Below are 19,212 nucleotides of genomic sequence, written 5' to 3'. Positions count from 1 at the left end.
TATTTTTTTTGAAAGATATTTTAAAAATATAGACGAAGAAAAAATAAATAATGATGATAATATTTATGATCCAAAATATTGGGAAAATATAGATACCAAATTACAAAATTTATTAGTTGAAAAAGGTCCTATTAGGGATAATGATTTAATTTTTCCAAAAAATGAAAATTCAAGATATTTTTCAAATATATATTATATTCAAAAATTATTAAATGGAGAGAAACATGATAGAAAATGACTTATATATTCTAAAGATTTAGATAGAGTATTTTGTTTTTGTTGCAAGTTATTTGATCAAAAATTAAATAACCAACAACTAACTAATGAAGGATGTCAAGATTGGAAAAATCTTAGTACTAAACTTAAAAGTCACGAAATCAGTGAAGAACATATTTTCAATATGAGTAAATTGGCTAATTTAGAGTTAAAATTGTTAAAAAATACAACAATTGATAAAAATATGGAAGAACAAATTAACAAAGAAAAAGAACACTGGAAAAAAGTATTTTTGAAAATTATTTTTTTTATGAAAACTCTTGCTAATAATAATTTGGCATTTCGTCGGAAAAATGAACGAATTTTTCAAGAGAATAATGAGATTTTTTTTAAATTTAATTGAAATGATAGCAGAATTTGATCCAATAATGAAAGAACATATTCGACGTTTTCAACATGGTGAAATTCATAATCATTATCTTGGTCATAATATGCAAAATGAATTGATAAATTTGTTAATTCTTAATATTAAAAAGAAAATTATGAAGCAAATCAATGAAGCAAAATATTATTTAATTATACTCGATTGCACTTCGGATGTAAGTCATCAAGAACAAATGTCTTTAATAATACAATATTTGAATCTTTATACAAGTCCAATTAAAATATAAGAGCATTTTATAGAATTTCTAAAAGTAGATGATATGTCAAGAGAAAGACTTTTTAATGAATTAATAAATGTGATACAAAAATTTGAACTTGGTATTGAGAATATAAGAGGGCAAGAATTTTTATTTTTTATTTTTTTATTATTATTTTTTTTTAAAAAAGAGGACGACACCTTAATTTATTTATTAATATACCTTCACTTTTGGTAGAGGAATACCGTTGTTACAAGATAAAACAAAAGGAAAAAAACAGAAAAACCCTAAAAAAAAATATCAACACCAGTAACCAACCAAATTAGAACAACAAAACTAAACATATAAGAGGGCAAGAATATGATAATAGATCTAATATGAAAGGAAAACAACAAGGTGTACAAAAAAGACTATTAGATATAAGTCTTAGAACATTTTACACTTCGTGTGGTTGTCATAGTCTTAATCTAGTACTTTGTGATATGACTAATTGTTGTTCTAAAGTTATAACTTTTTTTGGAGTAATATAACAAATATATACATTATTTTTTTCTTCTACGAAACGATAAAAAATTTTAACCGAATATGTACTAAATTTAACTGTAAAATCATTATCACAAACACGTTGGGAATGTCGAATAGAAAGTGTTAAGACAATAAGATTTCAAGCTTCTCAAATAAGAGATGCTTTACTTCAATTAGAAAAAACTAGCGATGATCCAAAAATAAAGAGTGAATCTTATTGTATAGCAACTTATGAAATGAAAAATTTTAAATTCTTACTAAGAATGATTATTTGGTATGACATACTATTTGCTGTTAATTGTGTTAGTAAAAATCTACAATCAAAAGATATGCGTATTGATGTTACCATTAATCAATTAAAATGTCTTATTGTTTTTTTATAAAATTATAGGGAGAATGAATATATATCTTTTATGATTTCAGTAAAAGAGATTGCACTTGAAATGAATATTGAACCTATATTTTGTAAAAAAACGTGTAATTAGTAGGAAAAAAATAATTTGATGAGAATGCTAATGATGATACAACACACTCAGTTGAAGAATCTTTTAGGATTAATTTTTTTCTTATACATAATAAATCAAGCTATTATTTCACTTGAAAGTAGATTTGAACAATTTCAAACATATGAGAATATTTTTGATTTTTTATATGATTTAAACATATTAAAATCATTAGATGAGAATAATTTGAAACAAAAATGTTTTGACACTTGAGAATATTTTAAAATGAGGAACACATTCAGATATTAATAGTTTTGATTTATTTTCAAAATTGAGAATTTTTAAAGAAAGTTTGGAAGAAACGAGCACATCACTTGAAACATTGAACTTTATAAAAAAAATAGATTGTTTTCCAAATGCATTTATTACTTGTAGAATTTTATTAACGATACCTGTGACAATAGCTTTTGCAGAAAGAAGTTTTTCAAAACTTAAACTTATAAAAATTTATTTGCGATAAACTATGTCATAAGAAAGATTAAATTGATTGACTATATTATCAATAAAAAAAAAAAGAAATACTTGAAATTCTTGAATATAAAACTTTAATTAGTGATTTTGCATCTCAAAAAGTTAGAAAAAGTAATTTTAAATAAAAATAAAAATTAAACAAAATATTAAGAATTCCTGATTAAATCATTCACCTATGACCTCATATTGTGAAGAGCCGACCCTGCATGAAGAAAACTTGCAAATGCAAAGTTGTACAAATATTATAGTGGTACTTTTTCAAACGTATAGATATCTTGTGGACTTGAAATTAAGATTAGTTAATTTATTTCCTTTTTAGAAAAAAAAAAAAAAATAAGGAGTTATGGAATATTTTAAAGATTCATTATAAAAAATTAATTTGTCAAATTATTATTACCTTATATATTCATATATATTTTTTTAAAAAAGCATTATTGAATAATAATTTTAAAATGGTAAGACTTTTTTTGGAATACATATAAAATTTCATTATTAAAAGTTGTTTGAACTTTTTATATATGTGTTTGTGTGTGACCAAACAAAAAGTTAATAATTCATGTATTCTAGAAAAGTAAAGATTGAATAAAGCGAGTTTTTTCAATTAATGAGTAGATATGATGTTTTAAAATTCCAAAATTGTATGTTTCTTGCACTATCATAAATTAAGTAAAACTCTTATATTTGAAATTAACTGCATATAATGAACTTGCCTATACTGAAAACAATACATATTCAACCAATAAATTATATTAATTATTACTTTATAATGGAAAATAAATACAACACAAAACAAAAATTTAGTGCAAGAACTCATCACAGGGAAGACTGATATGTAATAATAATAAAAAAAAATATGAATAAATGCATATAACATGAAAAGAGGTAAAATAAGAATAAGGAGAAAAGATACAAATTTAATAGGAATTAATATTTATGCATTTTTCTATCATTGTTTTTACTCTGTTTGAAATTGTTTATAAAAAGGCTTTTTTTTTTTTTTAAAAAGTATTCATTTGAAAAAGTACTTATTTAAAAGTAGTCCGAGATTACATAATATAAGTACTTTTTCAAGTAAGTTTTTTTTTTTAAAAAAAATTCTGATTCAAAAAATAGTTAATTTTCTTTTAAAAAAATAGTATAGAAAAGTACTTTTGTAAATACGTACTTATTTAAGTGTAAATCAGATACCTACTTATTGACATAAGTATTTAATTTAAATATTTTTCAAAATAAATACTGTTAATTTTTTGAGTCCTATCTCGTTTTGATAATGAAAAATACAAAGTATTTAATGTTTGCCGAGTTTGTGTGCAAGATTAGTCTTGCACGTTTTGACAAAATCATATGACATCACATGGAGACTTGAAGGGAAAAGAAGACCAAAGTGTTTAATTTATTTGTATTATATTCTATTTCGGGTCTGTAATATTAATTATCTCTTAATCTATAATAATTAATGCATGTCATGCATGGTAGGGATTATAAGCTTAAGATCATAAATGGACATTAGAGATCACCCTTCAATCGATCGACGCCGAATTTTTGAGACAAATTCAAAAGTTAAAAGATCATAAACTGACTTTAGGTCCCAAGTTATCACATGAAAAGTTCTCATAATCTTATAGTTAATTATCATGTGAATAGGGGTGACTTCACAAGAAGAATATGGCCGAATTGCACAAGTTTGGTGTGTTCGGTCAACCAAACCCCAACACACAGAGAACTTCGGTCGACCGAAGTTCTCAAGGGTCAAAAGTTTGACCAGTTGATCGATCGACCATAAAATGAACTGCAATGCCCTAGTCGACCGAACTGACACGTGGGAATCTCCCAACGCCCTGGTCGACCGAACTTATAGGAGAAAAGTGACCGGGTTGACCGAACACCCAAATTCGGTCAACCGAACCTCGGAGGTTTTGAAATCGCCTCAAGTCTGATCGACCGAACCTACAGTTCAAAAATGCCTCGATCGACCGAACCTGGCAATTGGGTCCGCAAAACCTTAAGTACGGTCGACTGAACCTCTCGGGTTGCTATATTTTTAACCACGACAACACGGGGCTATTTAAGTTAAATTAGGCTAAAACAATTTTAACAATACTCATTGAGTTCCCAACGGTCATAATTTTGCCTATGCCTATATATACAAGCTCATTTACAAAATTAAGATAGGATTATCACTTAGATTATCTTAAAAATCCTCTGAAATTTTAAGTGCATATTTTTCACATACATACCCAATACACTTTCCTATTGTGATTCCTTTGATAAACCAAGTTTATTGAGAGTGTTATTGAGTGATCTTGAGTAGCTACACTTGCTTAAAACTCTCCTTACTTAAGATTGATTGTTTGATTTTGTTGGAGAGTTTTAGCTAAGGTTTTTCTTCGGTATAATCTATACTCTTTGTGTGGGAAAATCTTGTAGCTAGTGAGTCTTTGCATCACCATTGCAAGACTCACTAAGCTTGTATTTTGATTGTGCAAATACATTTTTACAAGCATACTTTTCAAATATCTCTTGAGCTACATTTTTGAGAAAATTATTTGTGAGATATTTTGAACATTCTTGTTTCAAATCTTTGAACCCCTTGCTATGATTGATCAACATTGATACTTGGTTTTAAAGATAAATTAATTATACACTCTTTGTGGTTATTGCATATTGACAGTTGTAAGAGTGTAGTTGGACACTTATTGCACAGAACTTATAGTTTCTATATATTGTGTTGATGTGCATTGATTATTGATTTGTATTAGTACATATTTGCTTATAGGAGAAGCATTATATTGTACACGGTTTGTATTGTAATTCGGTTGTATACCAAGCGAGGACTTGAAGAGGGAGACTAGTTCTGTTGAATAGTCCTAGACTGGTTTAGATCCGATTAGGGAAGTTAGGTGCACTATCCTGATAAAGTGTGTTTGTAGGTTGAGGTCAGCCCCGTTAATTGACCTGGTTGTAATTGGTATTGCTCCACCCGTGAAGTGAGCCATAGTGAAATCATTGTACTTGAGAGCCAAGGTGGGGACGTAGGTAGTATTAGCCGAATCCCGATAACATTTCTTGTAAGTGCTTTTAATTTTCGCATTTTAAATTCCAACACATGAATGTTTGTATTTTATTATTGTGAATGATTGAGTTTATAATTGCATAGATAGATCCTAAGTTGAGTAATACTGTTGTTATATTTTTCAAACCTAGGAGAAAAAGTTTAAATACCCAATTCACCCCCCACCCCCCATCTTGAGAATACACCAAAGTCAACAAATACTAATTTGTAAAATGTTCCAAACGGAGACTAAAAACTTGACTACGTAGAAATTAGGTTTTGTGTAAATATTTATTTTCAAATTGCATTATCTTTTGTTCATGAGGTTACATATTTTATATAGTAATTATTTTATTCCCACAACAGCTTTGTTTTACTTAATATTGAAAACAAAATATAACCTAATGACCCAGCAATTCTTTTTCTTTTTTAAATTATTTTTATGAGTTATTTTTTTAGAAAAAAAGATAGTAATTATTAGAAGTGTGTGCAAATAAAATGTGTTTAGGCATTGACCTATTTAACATTTATGAAATGGGTAAGTAGTTTAAAAATTGGCCAAATTAAGCTAGAAGGAATTAAATTTTTGCTCCATCTCTATTGTGGGACTAGTCTTTTATTAAACTTCAAAAAAAAAAAAAAAAAAAAAACCAATTTGAACACAAGTAAAACCTAACATAAATTGAAAGCTAAAAATTTATTTGGCTAATATTTCAAATCTAAAACAAATTAAAATTCAATTGAATGCAAGTTTACTTATGTTCATGAATTAAATAATATTAATAAAATATGATTAAAATAATAAAACTAGAAAATTTTATAATCAAACTAAAATTAATTATAATTATTTTACTTATTTATTATATTTAAACTCAATTTTTATTGTCTAAAAACAATTCTCTTGTATATGACAATTAAAAAAATGAAAAAAAAATGCTCTCTTTTTTTTTTTTTTTTCAAAATTTTAATGAAATTTATGGATATTTTTATTTTGGATACATTTAAATTCACACAATAAAAAAATTTACTTATTTTTTATTAAACTTGGGTATAACATAATTTAATCAATAAAAGTAATTATCGATATTAAAATACGATGGCAACTCAATTTTTACCAAAATCTGAAAATTGACAATAAAAATAATACTAATAATGTGGAATCGTAAATAAAAACATTGCTACAAAAGCTTAAAATTTTAATCCCTCTAGAGAAAAAATATAGAGTATGGATCCTTTCTAATGAGAACGAGGTTAACGTTTAATTCTTTTTTATGCAATCTATTTAAAAAATTAAGTTTGAAAAAAGATTTATCTACGAAATGATTATTTGAGGGTTGACATTTTACCCAAAAATATAGATAATTAAAGGAAGTGGTTAATATATAAATAATAATTTTAAAAGCATGCATTTACTATTCTATTATTAATATAATGTTCAATTTGCACTCCTATCATTTATTTTAATTATTTTTAACACTAAAAGAGGGTGTGGTCCAAACCTTGGGTTTACTTCTTGAGAAAAATACTTATTATTTTAAAAATTTTGGGAGTGGCTGCATATGTTTTTAAAAGAAAAATTAATTTTAAGTGATTATTTTTTAGTTAAAAATCCTTTTTGAAAATAACCAGCGAAGAAACCAAAAACACAAGGTTGAAATAATTAATTTTATTTTAATACATCAAAATAATCAATCCTAAAATCAAGGGATGAAAGCTTTATTGCATGCTTAAAATTATGTTAGGCACTATATTACATTAGATATGTTTGCAATAATGCTTTTAACTAAATTTATTGTCCATTAGGTAACATAATTTCAAGCATACAAAACAATAGTAGAAGAAAATATTGTTAGTGTACACAATCTTACTCTTACTTTTACGAAGAGAATATTTACTTTTACCAAGTAAATACAAAAAAGGCAATTGCTGTTGATTCAATGCTCGCCCTCTGTGGAATCAATTATGTATTTAGGTCATTCGAATAACAAAAACGGGAGGGAAGCCCATAGAATGATCCACCGTGGCGATGAACTGAAGTTACTGAACAACCTTCAGCTCCCAATTTAAACCTCGTCCACAGAATGTAGTGTGGAAGCGAAAGGAAAGTATTACAAGTCATAAATGATATTTAACTAGGGCAGTAGGCGAACATTAAAGCTGGAGACACAAGCAGGCTCCAAAGTTTAGCAGGAAGATCCCATTTTGGGGGTTGATGCTGCTAGATGATCAGAGCCCTAGGGTTTTCAGCCCAACAAAGAACTTCCCGAAAGATCAGCCAGCTTATTGAAATATGCGTTTGCAAACACAGGATCGAATCAGGATGTTCCCAAGAAGGCATCAGGATATTCTTAAAGAACTCCAGTCTTAAATAATGGAGCTTTTGGATAGAGATCGACAAAGAGTACTGTAGTGCCAGGAGGATTTATAGTCAGTTTTTTCCATTCAATGAAGGATATTGTAGATCACTTAGTCAATCACTTGATCACGAGACCTTGTAGTCCATGTGCAAAATGCCACGGGGCAGAATATCAAGTCCTTCCAACAAAACTAGAGTCATAACAAACCAAATGTTTTTGGCACTTGCCGACATTGAGGTAGGTGGCGATTGGTACCAGCACAATGCACAAAGCATGGAACCAATTTTTGCTAAGACATAAAGAAGCAGTTCCATGATAGACAAGGCTTTAGACTGAGTGACATAATCACGACTCCATGACATTACCCTAGATGCTAAAAAGACACAATAGAAGAAGATGTGTTAACCCAATTCTGCATCCTACCTTCACCATCCAGGAAACATTTGGTAAAAAGAAAATCACAATAGCAACAGGCCTTGAAACTACAAATCAAGAGATTAAGGATGCCTTTTAAGCCCCCGTGCATTCAATAATGAGCGCAACTACACCATTACATGCATTGTGTGCAGCTATCAATGAATTATTGCAAGAAATGTTCATGTTTACAAATGAGGAAATATCTAACCTTTGGCGCCCAACCCTTGCAATTTTGGACGCCTAACAGCAACTAATGGGTTGACCATCCCTTGTGAATCTTTACCCAAGCCTGCGCCTTCAATAAAACCCATCTTTGCCATCATCTTTGATCCAAACCCTTTGGTGTACTTTTCAAAAGCTCCAATTCTTTGAAGTTCCTTCCAATCTGAGTCACTGATGGTTCTAGAAAATTTTGACCCCGATCCAAGCAATTTAGGTTGCTTAATTGCTTCAATAGGTTCCACCACACCTTGACCACCCTTCCTATCTGAATCGCTACCAGTTTCAGAAAAGTTCATTCCCAACCCAAGTGATTTAGGCCGCTTAATTACCTCAATAGGCTCAGCCATACCTTGACCATCCTTCCCCAAACCTGCCCCTTCTACAAATCCCATCTTAGCCATCATTTTTGATCCAAAACCCTTCGTGTGCACCTCAAAGGCACCCAATTTTGATGCACTGTCTCCTCCTGCATTTTCATTTTTAGTATCATTTTTCTCTTCAGAATCAACAGTTCCAATCTCGACCATTTCAGGCTGCATGAGGCCACTTGAAACAAATGACACAGGCTTATCAGCATAAGATGAGCCTTCCTTCCTGCTCTGTTTCTTCCTGTTTGCTTCACTACTTCCATCACGATTGGCTGAGTTCTTGGACGACCTAACTCGGTGGTGTTCTAGTGCGCGCATACCACTCCTTTTCATAAGCTTCTTCCAATTTTTATCTCCATTCGCATGTTTTATATTGGGATCTTCATTGACAACAAAATCATCATCCTCGTTACAAGCCCCTATCAGCTGAAATTCATTACATAATCACTGTTTTTTAAGTTTCATGCAGTGGTATAGAAATAGAAACTACTGACACACCGCAGAAACTACCAAACAAAGTTTGGAGTGCCAACAACAAACAAATGAACCATTGGTTAAATGCAACACAAGAAAATGCAATTTTAAAACTAAGATAAGAGAAGACATTGTCTACACAAAAAGAATACAGTTTAATGGATGTGAATACCTTTTCCAGGCGAAGTTTATCAATTGAAGATGGCATACATGTGTACTGTGTCCGCATCACTATTACAAACCTGCATAAAAAGTTAAATAAAAAAAAAAAAAACCCAGTTCAATATGATTATCAAACAATATGCTAGCCAAATTCAAAAGCTCATCAACACACCGACGGGTAAAGTTCAAAAACAGGAGGAAAGAATATCAAGAATATAAAGCTAGAAAAGGCTCATGGTACTTAGTTTACAATTGTTGGATTATTCCAGGGAGACAACGTAGAACATATTTCATCTTCCCATGGTTAATTGACTAAACAATTGTGCTAATCTAATGTATCCTATTTGACACAAATGGGGAAAAAAGGAAGTAAATATGAAAAGGATATTTTAAGAGGACCAAAGAATAAAGACAAGTGTGGGAGAGTAAATTAAAATAGACCTAGATTAGAAAGTTGGCATACGAGAACTATGCATGCAAATTACCAAATGTGCATACGTCCATGTGCACATGCATGCAATCCAAGTGCCTTCCTTGATTTCTATAGACTTTACATATGCATTTTCATCTATACTATCAAGTGAAGAAGCAGCTACTTGATCTCCATTTTTCATTTCTGAAAAAGTTTCACCTTCATATTTTATTCAAAATACCCTTCATCAGTATCTTAATGTTAGGATTCCCATATCAATTGTGATTTCTAATTAATGATCTACAATTCTCAAATCAATTGAGATTCTACATAAAATAATGGGATTATTTGGTGCTCGTTAGGTTCCCAAATCAATTATGATTCAAGGGGATATTTTACATTCCTAATAGGAGTAAGTTTGTCTAAACTAATTATGAAGTACATCGTGAATGGCCAAAGAGTGACACTTAAAGGCAAATGTTGTGGTAATATCTCTACTCTCTACAGCTTCAAGCCATCATATGGAGAAGCTCCTTAAAAAGGAGCAACATGACTGCTTGGTACAACTTTAAGTGCATCACAAGAGTTACAAACATTCAATCTGGGTCAGATGAGGACGAGGAGAAGATGTCTATTCAGATATTTCTGACTCCATTTATCAGAGCATAGGGATTGTCCACCTCAGCACCGAATTCCTTCTGTAGGGTTAGTGGTCACTACTAAGTCCGTCTCTTATCGCTATCCTATCTTTCAGAAGCAAAAAAAAATAGAAAGATACAAAAGAATATGGTAAGATGCTTGCAATAATTAACCAAGTGTCTAGTATATCATATATTCTTCATCGTCTTATTGGTGCTTGATGATGAAGGATGCTCTTGGTAAGATGTGCATTCTTGAGCACTTCTGTAAAAATACAACAATGTGAAGGAAAATCCATATCCCTGTTAGTGGATGTAACTTCGTTATGAGCAAGTTGGGCATTGCCTAGTAGTTAACCAAACTCGACTTGAGATCAGGCTATCACTAGAATCGGGTACACGAGGATATCATTCAGAAGACTAGTTTAGAACTCATGATGGCCATTACAAGTTCTTGGTTATGCCTTTTGGGTTAACCAATGTGCCTTCAACCTTCCAAATCTCGATGAAGGACACATTTCAGCTTTACTATGTTCTATTTGCGAAACTATACTCATCCATCTTATGTGAGCATTCATAATGTATCAAATCTAATCTAAATGTTACGCTTTCTTGCTCAACCCGCACGTGGCATACTTGGGCATATTACGTTTACCCAAGAAGAAGGTGAAGTTAACCCTTCTAAATATACAAGTGATGACATGACTAACTGATTCGCACAAACATTAAAATAGGTTGCGGACCATATTGGGGTTTGTCGTTTGAAGGTACTCCATCAAGTTTGTCAAGGATTGGAAAAGATCGATACTGATCGCACTACAACTAACCGCTCTACTGAAAATAAACGAATTTATGCATTTACATAGGAGTTAAGGACGGCTGAACAATCTTGTCAAGCTTCTAGCACGCAATGTTCATACATAGTTCTTGGCTTGCCAGATTTCAACAAGGTGTTCATCACGAGCCTAATGCTCAGGGAGTAGCATTGAGTTGCAGTTTTAATGTAAGAGCAGATTGCCACATGCTGTTACCAGTAAGGATTTTTCTCGCATCCCACAGTGGCCTAGATGAATGACAAAGAGTATGCTAGCTACTTGGTGGACTTTGCAACTACAAAGTGGAAAGATTTGGAGCGGTCTCAGAGTTTACTGCGGTCTAGCCTGTAGGCAGCACTGTTTAAGACTTCCCAAATCAATTGGGATTTCTAATTAATACGTTATGATTTCCGAATCAATTGGGATTCCATTTAATTTTAGGATTATTTAATGTTTGCTAGGATTCCCAAATCAATTAGGAATTGAGGGATATTTTACATACTTAATAGGGGTAAGTTTCTCTACTCTATTTATATGTAACCTCTACGGAGCTTTTCCATCCAATCAATGAAGCAATAACATAATTTATAGCCTTTGGCTAATTTAGAGATAGATCCCCTCGAAGTGATCAAACCCTATTTCTCTTACTTATTTAATATATTTAAAACTATGAAAAGGCCATAGAAGAGATGCTTTAATTAAAAACATTATTTCCCCAAATTCTCTTTTCAAAATTGTATTTTTCCTTTATTTTATTTTACTTGAAATTGCTCTACATTTTTCTTTTGAAAGTACCATTCACCTCCATATTTATAACATAATTTCTGTTAAGACAAAGGTCTGTAAAGCACATGCAAAGCGCATGAATGGGGCTAGTTTAGTTTTAAGAGAAAACAGAAGAATCATGGGGAAGCTTATGGCTTTTGAATAGTTAACTTTTTCAGCTTCAAAGCAAGAAAAAGGAGGTGCTTACAGCAAAGTAGGCTTGAACGAAAATGAAAGTCGCTGTTTTGAATATTTCCAAGTTACCTACCACTTACCTATATAGGCTTTCGATCATACATTGCTACAATTATGACCCTGAAAAATAAACATTCCAAAACCAAAGAAGATAGAATTTGCTTACCTTTTCTTACCAGATCCTTGGCAGCCACTTCGCAAGCGGTAGATTGCTGCCAGCCGTTGCACCTATAGTTAGTTCAAAACAATTTCTATTAATAAAAGCATCTAAGTAGAGTAGTTGAAGGGCACAAAAAGTACTCAACAATTGCACAATAGTAGGACAACAGAAATGAATTAAAAGCATTACTTTCATGCCAGTCATATTAGTATTACAAGAATGTAGTGGACTGCCTAATAAAAATTCTCTTCTTCTTTTTTTTTCAATAGGGTGTTACCCTTGGTTAGTTTTTTAACGTTGAATCAGTGGAAGGCGCAACAATTTCTGCAACTCACATAAGAAATTACATGTTGAATCACATATGGTGCTTTTAAAACAAATGAAGTTGTATGATTTCCAAGGCACAAAACCACAAACCACCAACTAATGCTAGGTATAATAACATGGAAATGAAAATCACCTTACAACATTATTTAGGGCTAATAAAACCACAAAAACAATAGATAAGTTTCAAATCAGGGTGCAATCTTTAGTAAAGATAGGATTAAAAATTTGAATCAAGTTGATTCATGGAAATTTTTTAAAATGGAATCGACCGCTTTTCCAATTTCAAAGTAGTGAAAAGTAAATTGTAAAAATTTCATGAAATTGAAAACCATGACCCGGAATAATGCAGATTTACATATGAAGCAATTTTCCGCTAATGAAGTGCACCTTTTTGTATCTTCTTCCTCTCTCTCTCTCTCTCTCTCTCTCTCTCTATCTATCTATCTATATATATATATATATATATATATATATCAGAGAGATGAAAATGTTCCCCATTTTTTCCTCTTCGTAAAACAAAACCACTATAAAATTGGCCTTCATAACTAGCTCCAACACTTTGACAAGTATTCCAACTAGTATCCCATTTATTAAAGGCTGACAACAAAACCAATATTAAGTTACTTTTGTTCTCAACAATATCTGGAATGACCAAATTTCCAGAAACATAGCAGAACCTTTCCCTCACTTTTGTAAGACAAAAGTTCAAACTGTGCACACCATTCTGAGCTTGATTATTAATCATAAGTTACCTGTGATATAGCCTACTTATCCTATACTGGATTCGCCATTTTAACTTATCATTCATCAACGCTATGATGAGACCAAATAGTTATGAAAGAAACGAAGTTATGCCGGACTAACGGGGAGTTTGGTACGGTGATGCAACGAAGTAATATACAGACGAAACTCTACATCGTCGATAGTCTCAAATGGATGGCATGCATGCACTGTGTGCCAGTGCCATGATCTGTGGTGTGTGTGTGCGGAGAGAAGGCGAGAGACTTGAGAGATAGGATGAGATGAGATCGTAAGGCGCGAGATTGCTCATGTTTGTAGTGACGCCGTGTGTTTGGATGTTGAACACTATACAAAGTAAGAAAACTTAAATATTTAAAAAAAAAAAAAAAACCAAAACGAAAGCAAAATGTTCTACATTTCAGTTTAATTTCCACTTAAGATTTTTCGGTTATCAAAAATTAGTTTTTAGTTTCATTTGAATTTTAAAAGAAAAGAAAAACTAGAAAAAAAAAAATTAAGTATAAATTTTATATACACATATTGATTTGCAGTTGTTTACTTTTATCTAATTTAATCATGATTAGTGTTATTATTACCCTCATTGTCATTAATTAATAAACTAAATTTATTTGTTAGATTTTTTTTGGGAAAGGGTGGGGGGGGGGGGACGGTGTTGTGACATAGAGAGAGTGAGGTTTTCTCCACCCACAAAGAAAAGTCACTATTGATGTGGGTTAAGGGGATGCTTCTAACTTCAAAACTCTGCCACCCAATGCAACATGTGTTAGAGTATGTGGCTCATATTGAGTGGAAAACATGCTCAAGGAAAGCAAGGTGAAGCGAGAACAAGGAAGCTGAGTTGCAATTTGCTCTCAAGAGATAACCGTTGACAGTTACCCTGAAACCATCGACGGTTTCAGTTTGTTTACTTCTGACTCTGCATTAAACCAAACCGTCGACGGTATTGTTCGGCTCTGTTTACGGGATTTGAATCGGGAAGATCAGTAGATTAGGGATTTCGGAGGATTTTCCTCCAAGCATTACTACATGAATACTTCAAATAATTTCTAAGCCTTTTGTCCGCATAGGGTTAACATATAAACATTATTTTATAATCCTTGTTTGATACGATAGTGAAAATTCAGCCGCTTGCTCCCATGGACATAGGCACATTGCCGAACCACGTAAATATTTGTGTTGTGTGCTCTCATTGCTTTCCTTTATTCTCTTTGTGATTGATTGTTTACGTATTGTTCATCGTTGATTGTTGCATTGCATGTCCTGATTCAATTTCTATTTCCACTGCGCATTGGTGTACACTGGACTAAACAAATTGTTATTTAGAGCCATGCTTGAATTTTGGGTTGTCTGTACTGCAAAGATATCGTATGCTCTTGCTATAAGTTCGATGCCGATTACTGTGCGATATATTTCAGGACTTGCAGAGGATTGACGCGGTAAGGACTTGTTGGTTGCCTGCAATAGGTATGGAAGGCACTATACGGGAAAATAGTCAGTAATCAACCTGAATAGTGACATGGATCAGACTATGAGTGGGCGGAGCTTGGAAGTCGAAGACGTGGCTACTATTCAGACTTTGTCATCCTTAGGCGGATACTGATGACGTGTGATCTGTCTCACGTCATGGTTCATGAGTGAATGTCTAAGTTTCGGATAGTTGTGCTCGAAACTACACCACATGGAGATGATGGATTGATGCAGCCAAGTATTGAACCTGAATTAAATGTGCTACGTCTTTAAGGGAAATAATTATATTTAGGTTAAGATCGGCTAGAGGGCCTTCCAGCATGATGCAATATAAGTGAATAAATACATCAGTTATTCAATCAGATCATTAGCGTTCTGAAGCGGGTTGATGTGAAGTTTGAGGAAAAGGACAAGGCGTTGATGCTGCTGAATTCCCTACCTACGTCTCATTCATATGAAAATCTGGTTACAACTCTGACATGGGGGAAAAAAACTCTGGAGTTGGAGGATATCATGCAGTGCCGTCGTGAGTTTGCCTTAGCATCGTGAGAACTTCGCCAGCAATGAGACATAGCACAGGTGTAGCGATCTTGTGATCAAAGTTACCTGACAGAATCGTGGGTAGAAGAAGCTATCGTTTCGGGCAGTGGCATCTGGTAGTATAGTGCCAATAAGGCTAGTCCAATTAGCACTAGTGCACGAGCGATAGGAATTACGTAGTATTTTCGGCAGGAAAGAAAGAGGGACACATTAATAACAATATTGCTCCCAAAGAGGAGTATGAATCCTGGGAATATGTTGACTTAAATGATAAGACAAGTGTAACATCAAAAATGGCGGAATCGTTAGTGAAAGAGAGAAGACTCTGGAAGCATGGTTGACTTGGTGATATGTCTCGGCATTTGTCACTCCGGTTTAGTGGGTTTATGATGTATTCTCACGGATTCTTGGAGTCTACGCATTGATGTCAGTGTGCCTTGACGCGGTTGACCGTACAAAGACGGTTTCACACCTCACTATGTTGGATGTGTACTTACTTTGATTATCTGGTGTGGTCTGCACGGTAAACTATCTATGCTTCATGGCACTGAGAAGGCAGTTGTCGGACATAGGATGTGCATCGAAATTCACCAATGTAATGATGGCTATGTTCACCAGTGGCTGATAGCATACGACGTTATGTGACTTCGCTATCTGATCAATTGTCTATGTACTACATCGAGTTAAGGTAATGATTGAGGTCATCGGGTTAAGTTGCAAGTCTAAAAGTGGGTGTAATGAAGGTTGCTGAGATATCGTAAAGGAATCAACTCGATGTTCATGACATGGATTGATCATACATAGGGGCAAGAAAGTACAGGAAAGTCGTATACACAAGCTATGCTTGTGTTGCAATATCAGTTGGTAAGGTGTCGCTACAAAAGCTGTCCAGTATTGTCAGAGTCCTAGTTTCTCTGTCTAAAGTTAAGACGACCAACATCTGTCTTGTGGTACATGCGTGTTGTAGGAGGTGTAGCTTTCTGGTGTATCTATGTGGTGAGTCGCTGGAAATGAAGGCAGTACTTCATTAAATGAGAATAGTCTTTTGAAGGGGGGTTCAAATCATGCAAGCTGGAATTCTGCAAGTATGGGTGTGTAGAAACCAAGATAATAAGGTTCAACTATTCCGGCAGCCTACGACACACCAAAACCGAGTGAATATTGCTTACATTAATTAGATGTTTAGAGGAACGTTTTATCGGGATGTTAGTTGCCCATCTAAGATATTGTGGGCACTCTGTATCTATCTGAGTTCTAGCTGAGATTAGGAACCACTGACAAGGTCTAGGGATTAACTTCAATGCACGAATTAACAAGTCAGAGACGTTTGTCAAGTTTAAAATGTGGAAAGTAGGGGGAAAACCAGACCTGGGAGAGGAGAAAGAATAACTGCTCAGGAAGGACAATGGCACTTTTGCTCTTGGAGTACACAAATTCGAGCTTCAGATAGTTGTGCAAGTAGCATGGCATAAGGAGACATTTTATAGTACGCAAGACACCACAACAAAATGGTGTGGCGGAAAGGATGAACCGAACTCTAGCTAAAAGGGTTCGGTGCCTCAGGTTGAATGCAGGGCTTGCTAAGAATTTCTAAGCCAAGACGGTGAGTATGGCGTGTTTCTTGGTTAACTGATCACCAAAGGCACCACAAGATGGGAAAGTTGTTGAGCAGGTATGGACAGGTAACATGGTGTCACTACTCTAGTTTGAGAGAATTTGGGTGTCTAGCCTATGTGCACGTTCCTAGTGAGGAGAGATCAAAGCTTGAGGCGAAGTCTAAACGGTGCATCTTCAAGGGATATCAGAAAGGGGTGAAAGGGTTCAAGTTGTGGGATCTGGTGGCAAACAAAGTGGTGATCAATAGAGACATGGTTTTCGATGAGAAAATCATGTTGCAGCATACTCAAGAAGAAGAAGAGAATGAAACACGGGTGTCAGGAAACACCTTAATGCGGGGTCTGCAGTAAGGAGTACCTAGTATTTACTGCACGACGGTCCATGATTGGCTACATAGTTCATGGCAGTAATAGACGCAGATGCGACAACATACATTGCGTCTAGAGATGTGCAAGACATGTTCGGCTCGGGTGACGAGCAGAGAACGATCGAGAGTATATGACCTGAAGTAGTTTCTAGTAGATACTGAACTGTCCTATAACACACTATGCACGCCATCCACCCCCAATGCAAGTCCATGGTTATGATTTTGATAGAGTCTGGGTGTCTTATGACACTTAATCACTAGTAGCGGGTTGAAGCGATCCACTTCCTTTCCGAGCAGGCCATCTAGAAAGCATGAGGCAAAATTATAGTAGTGGGATGTGGCGCTACGGTGGAGGATGATTAGAAACTACATTAGCATTACGCATATGTCAGATACGTGCGATTGTATCTTGGTGAGAAACTCTGTTCAAGCATCGGAGACGTGATGACGATAGTAGAGCGTTTTGCATGTGGGAGTGACTGACTTCTGAAGAACAAAGAAAGACAAGCATATTATATTGAGAACTTTGAGGAAAAGGGTATCTCATGCATGAGAATGCAGTTCATACGAACTGTTTTCAGACTCGGCTAACACATAGGGTGCTGAACAAACACATACTCGTTAGAGGCTTATCATTCAAAAATTGTGAAAGTCGTGGTTCTATTTGGACATATTTATGCTGAAATCTTTCTTCCATATGGTTCAGACCACTTAATCAGTTTGTGGTTTGGGACTATGAGTAGAGTCTTGCTTTGGCGCCAATATCTCAACACTGCTATCTGGCTCTAGGATACTGTCATAAGGAATGGATAATGAACTAAGACCCAATAACTTTCTTCCATAGGCGAGTTTTGGCTACAGAGTTGAATTGAGATTTATCACAATGTCAGTACAGTTATGAAGTGTTTGCCAACATCCCACCGTGACAGTGACTTGTTACTAAATTGCGTTTGTAAATGGAAGCACCAAAATGTATGCATCTGTTGAAAGCGGCAGTTGAAGCAGTCAACTGGAAGATCTGGCCTTATTCTGCTAAGTTACAAACGGGTTTGACCTCTACATGATGCATATTGCGCTATAGTAGGGTGTTCTTGAATGAACTCTATGTTGATTTTATAGTAAACAAAATGAGTACAATTCTCAAAGATTTAGCTTGAGTAGAATTTGGCAAGGAGCATGATTTACCCTGACTACTATGTGAATAGGGGCTTGAGAATCGCTCCACTGCATATTCTATGTGCCTGATATCGGTCATGATGCTACACTGCTGACTGCTGATAAGCCGAATATGATTGTAGTCGTAAATCAGTGTTAAAGCTAACAAACCACTTATCTGGTGGAGTAAAGTAGATTTCTGAAATATGGTCGCACAACTCGTACTTTTGGCATGTGCCTAGTCATTCATATACGATGTATCATTTTTGAGAGTGGACCGCATCGTCAGTTGACCTTCTTTTGTTAGTTGCATTACGGTTACTTTTTTGCAGTAGTTGTGGATCATGTTAGTGCCATCTTTTCGGCTCCTTATGTTCTCTTCTGTTGTTTTAGTTTATGTGGAATACATCCGGTTTCCGCTATCTTCTGGAGCCGCTCAATGAGCTCCATCGCTTTCTTCAGTAGCTTCACTGATTTGCTGTAGTAAATAACCTTCTTTTTTGTGTGTAGCAATCTCCTTTTTTGTTTCGTTTTTTCTGTGGACTACACACACAAATTACTCTTCTTATTAGCGTTGCTGAGAC

The 19,212-nt window shown here is 34.0% G+C and overlaps 1 protein-coding gene across 1 annotated transcript in view; it reads right to left on the bottom strand.

The window, feature by feature from the left end:
• Window positions 1–8,241: 8,241 nt before the first annotated feature.
• The window catches only part of LOC131157905 (uncharacterized), a 47,816-nt gene continuing 36,845 nt past the window's right edge, over window positions 8,242–19,212 (bottom strand). Inside the window, exons 5-7 of the mRNA XM_058112361.1 lie at window positions 12,400–12,461; window positions 9,419–9,488; window positions 8,242–9,198 (exon numbers count right to left, since the gene is read on the bottom strand). Of these exons, the coding sequence (XP_057968344.1) occupies window positions 8,386–9,198; window positions 9,419–9,488; window positions 12,400–12,461 (945 nt within the window). The 3' untranslated portion in view covers window positions 8,242–8,385. The remainder of the gene's footprint in view (window positions 9,199–9,418; window positions 9,489–12,399; window positions 12,462–19,212) is intronic.

Source organism: Malania oleifera, chromosome 6 (genome assembly GCF_029873635.1).
Source record: "Malania oleifera isolate guangnan ecotype guangnan chromosome 6, ASM2987363v1, whole genome shotgun sequence".
Classification (NCBI taxonomy): domain Eukaryota; kingdom Viridiplantae; phylum Streptophyta; class Magnoliopsida; order Santalales; family Ximeniaceae; genus Malania; species Malania oleifera.
Note: the sequence above shows the minus strand (reverse complement) of the source record. Positions and strands in the feature narration are given on the sequence as shown.